Source organism: Gigantopelta aegis, chromosome 5, assembly GCF_016097555.1.
Source record: "Gigantopelta aegis isolate Gae_Host chromosome 5, Gae_host_genome, whole genome shotgun sequence".
Classification (NCBI taxonomy): Eukaryota; Metazoa; Mollusca; class Gastropoda; order Neomphalida; family Peltospiridae; genus Gigantopelta; species Gigantopelta aegis.
Genome location: NC_054703.1, coordinates 39741445 through 39746477, shown reverse-complemented (window position 1 = coordinate 39746477; position 5033 = coordinate 39741445). Strand labels below are relative to the sequence as shown.

The following is a 5033-nucleotide window of genomic DNA, read 5'->3' as shown; positions in this document are numbered from 1 at the left end:
AGGAGTCGCCTGTTTTTCCATGGATCGGCCGGGTTCACCTCTCTCCTTCTGGCAGGCTTGGTACTTAAAATGAAATATTAAATTAATCATTGCTGGATGTTTTGCGCCACTCTCCTGGTGGCACCAGCGATTAAACTCTTATAACCCTTTGGCGTTACTCTTCAAGTGACGCCGGTTTGGGAAGTTATAATAACTTCCTAAACAACTAGTATGCTGCCAGGATTGGACTGAACTGCGGTTGGACACGGTGGGGGGGGGGGGGGGGGGGGGGGGGGGATGGGATGCCGGGAGTTAGGGCATTCTTTGGGGCTATATGCGTAGGCGGTTTGGCCCTAGGTTTCGTGTAGAGCCGGCCCCCCCTCCCTCCCGGCAACCCCTTTCCTCTTAACCTCCCATGGGCTTAATGAATATTGGTTAATAATTATTATTAATTTTAGACCAGCCCATCTAAATTTGCGCCGAAAATATATTATATTAATAATTTATATAAATTAGGAATGTTAATATTTTTCTTTAAGGGCGCAGCCAAAACTTTTTAACTCCAACTCTCCCCTTTTTATACTTTTGGCGTTAATATTCAAAATTTCCCCTATTTGTTAGGTTATCCCTGTCCCGAGTCAGACCCCCGATCCTATCGGAGGCCGGACTCGGGATAGGCGTGTTCGAAACCCTAGTGGTATATGGACACGTTAAACCAGTTACTAAGCTAAGCTAAGCAAACAGGGGCTTCACGTGATTTAACATAAAAACGCAAGTAAATTACTAAAAAATAGAAATAAATTCAAGTCTCCCTCTGGTTAAAAACTTCTCCCTCTCAAGGTCTGGAGGGAGAAGTCACTTCTCCCTAAACTTTAGACCTAGCTTGAGCCCTGATATTGTAGTTCATAACCCACACTGTAGACTGTAGATATGTCCACAGATTGAGTTTTATATATCTAAATGACAAAACCATTATTGTGATCAATGTGTAAGTTTCAAGTGTTGTTCCTTGACAATGCTGCCAATACATGTGTTCAATCGAACACTTTATCAATCGTGACATCATCAGTTATCACCATAAATATGTTCAACAGTTGATGTTATTGTATATGAGAAGCAGTTTATCAATTGTGACGTCATCTGTTATAACAATAAATATGTTCAATAGATGATGTTACTATATATAAGTAGCACTTTATCAATAGTTGGTGTTATTGTATATGAGAAGCAGTTTATCAATTGTGACACCATCTGTTATCACCAAATGGTATATTCAATAGATGGTGTTATTATATATGAACAACAGTTTATCAATTGTGACGTCATCATATATCGCCAAACGGTCGATGAGTTCGGCTGGTCTTAGTATGTTGTATGTGTACAAGTCTGCTCCATCCACGACAAACTGTAAGAAACAAATAAATAAATAAATAAAATGAATGAGTAACTATCTAACGAACTAGCTAACTAACTAACTAACTAACTAACTATGTAACTAACTGATTATAATAATAAAAGAATAAACGTATAATATAATACAATGCAATTATAACAAAACCAAATACAATAAAATATATAATACAGCACAGTTAATAATATAATTATATTGCTACTAATGTTGTATGGTGTTGTTTGTAGTTGTTAGACTACTACTACTACTACTACTATTATTACTACTACTACTACTACTACTACTACTACTACTACTACTACTACTACTACTACTACTACTACTACTACTACTACTACTACTACTACTATTACTACTACTACTACTATTACTACCACTACTACTACTACTACTACTACTACTACTACTATTACTACCACTACTACCACTACTACTACTACTACTACTACTACTACTACTACTACTACCTCTAATACTACTAGTACTACTGCTACTATTACTACTACTTTAATAATAATAATAATAATAATAATAATAATAACTATTATTTATTTATTTATTTCATTTATTATTATTATTATTATTATTATTATTGTTATTATTATTGTTATTATTATTATCATTATATCAACAACAAAAATATTGTCCCAGAAATGTCGATAATGTCAGAGATGGGGCCTTGTGTTACTGTTTTACCAATAACGTTGAACAACAAAAATATAAAATACTTATAATACATAACGAGTATTGTTAGAGTGAATATGTTCAGATTGAGTGTACATTATTATTATTATTCTTGATGTTGTTGTTGTTTTTGTTGATGTTATTATTATTAATATTAATATAATAATAATAATAATTATTATTATTATTATTATTAATATTATTAATATTATTATTATTATTATTATTATTATTATTGCAACGGCGATTGGGTACAATTATTATTATTATTATTATTGCAACGGCGATTGGGTACAAATATTATTATTTTATTATTATTATTATTATTATTATTATTGCAACGGCGACTGGGTACAAATAAACCACGATTGTCATCGTGTTTGGTATGAAAATGATAATCTAAAGAGTCAATTTTGTCCCATCCAGCCCATAACTGGGCCCTTGTAGTTTCATTAATGATAATCTAAAGTGTCAATTTTGTCCCATCCAGCCCATAACTGGACCCTTGTAGTTTCATTAATGATAATCTAAAGTGTCAATTTTGTCCCATCCAGCCCATAACTGGACCCTTGTAGTTTCATTAATGATAATCTAAAGTGTCAATTTTGTCCCATCCAGCCCATAACAGGACCCTTGTAGTTTCATTAATGATAATCTAAAGTGTCAATTTTGTCCCATCCAGCCCATAACTGGGCCCTTGTAGTTTCATTAATGATAATCTAAAGTGTCAATTTTGTCCCATCCAGCCCATAACAGGACCCTTGTAGTTTCATTAATGATAATCCAAAGTGTCAATTTTGTCCCATCCAGCCCATAACTGGGCCCTTGTAGTTTCATTAATGATAATCTAAAGTGTCAATTTTGTCCCATCCAGCCCATAACAGGACCCTTGTAGTTTCATTAATGATAATCTAAAGTGTCAATTTTGTCCCATCCAGCCTATAACAGGACCCTTGTAGTTTTGTTAATGCTCCGCAGGTCAACCTAACACAGGCCTCTGAGAATTGATAATCTGCGTGACCCATTTATCGGTTACGCAGAAATAAATTAGATTTGCCCAAGCAACACGCGAACGAAACGACCGTTCTCGTAATTTTCAGAGATCTGTAAAGACATGCATGTAATATAATCTTTGCAAATCTGAAGTATTAAATAGTTATTGAATTTTTTTTAAATTGCATCTCTGCACAAGACAGTTAAAATGGAAGTTTACAGCAAACACGCACCTGGCAACTCGCACCTGGCAACACAGGCTATATCTGATGTCCTATGCCAACGTACAATATGGTATTCAATCAATAAACAACGAATTTTGTATTAAGGAACACGCACCTTGCAACACAGGCTATATCTGATGTCCTATACCAACGTACAATATGGTATTCAATCAATAAACAATGAATTTTGTATTAAGGAACACGCACCTTGCAACATAGGCTATATCTGATATCCTATGCCAACGTACAATATGGTATTCAATCAATAAACAATGAATTGTGTATTAAGGAACACGCACCTTGCAACAGAGGCTATATCTGATGTCCTATACCAACGTACAATATGGTATTCAATCAATAAACAAAGAATTTTGTATTAAGGAACACGCACCTTGCAACACAGGCTATATCTGATGTCCTATACCAACGTACAATATGGTATTCAATCAATAAACAATGACGTTTACGGCAAACACGCACCTTGCAACACAGGCTATATCTGATGTCCTATAGCAACGTACAATATGGTATTAAATCAATAAACAACGAATTTTGTATTAAGGAACACGCACCTTGCAATACAGGCTATATCTGATGTCCTATACCATCGTACAATATGGTATTAAATCAAGAAACAACGAATTTTGTATTGAGGAACACGCACCTTGCAACACAGGCTATATCTGATGTCCTATACCAACGTACAATATGGTATTAAATCAATAAACAACGAATTTTGTATTAAGGAACACGACACTTTAAACAACGTTTCACCTTTAAATAACACATAGAAAGCATTGTCTTACAAGGCGTAATTTGAATAATATGTACATTTTAACATATACTTTAATATAAAGCATGAAATTATTTTTAAAAAGTAGAAAGACAGAGAGAGTGAAAGATATATATATATATATATATATATATATATATATATATATATATATATATATATATATATATTTATCATATCACTACTAATGAATAGCATTGGGCACGCCCATTACATAAATCACATATTTTGAGACATAAGTATGCAAATATTTAGAACATAAGTATGCAAATTACATTATTATGCAAATTATATACCGAAAACGTAGAACTATTTACACCTGTCAAATTGTTGACAAACAAACATGGCGTCTTTTGAAGTCGGAGATAGCGTTACTATCGATAAAAAAGGAAGTGCTACAATCAAAGCAACTCTACCTTCCGGTAATTATATAGTTATGATTGACGGGTCCAGTTATCAAGCTGAATTGTCACCAGAACGTTTACAGTTAGTGCAAACAGGGGATAGGGTAGATCCACGGACATCGAAGCAGACGCCACAATCCGGCAGGCCCAAAAACAAAACTCGTAGATTTGTAGAAGTAGATGATACGATGATTGGAAATGTCATTACAGAAAATGAAAATAAGAATACTGCCAAAAAAACTCTATACGACATGCGCATTTTTGAAAACTATCTACAATCAATCAACGAGTCCAGACCAATACATGAAATGCCCCCCCCCCCCCCCCCCCCCCCCCCCCCCCCCCCCCCCCCCCCAAGAACTCGATGTAATTCTGTGCAAGTTTTACATCAGTGTACGAAAAGAAACCGGGGGACATTACAAACCGAACAGTCTTACCTCTTTCCAAAGCAACATCGTAATAAATATGGCTCAGCCTAAAAGTCCTGTTGTCCCCCTAAAACGACGAAGAATCATTTTCGACAGTGATTCAGACTCAGACTGAAC

The 5033-nt window shown here is 34.8% G+C and overlaps 1 protein-coding gene across 1 annotated transcript in view; it reads right to left on the bottom strand.

The window, feature by feature from the left end:
- Window positions 1–668: 668 nt before the first annotated feature.
- LOC121373182 overlaps window positions 669–5033 on the bottom strand; it is a 26561-nt gene continuing 22196 nt past the window's right edge. The window contains exon 7 of the mRNA XM_041499638.1: window positions 669–1384. Coding sequence (XP_041355572.1) covers window positions 1253–1384 — 132 coding nt within the window. The 3' untranslated portion in view covers window positions 669–1252. The remainder of the gene's footprint in view (window positions 1385–5033) is intronic.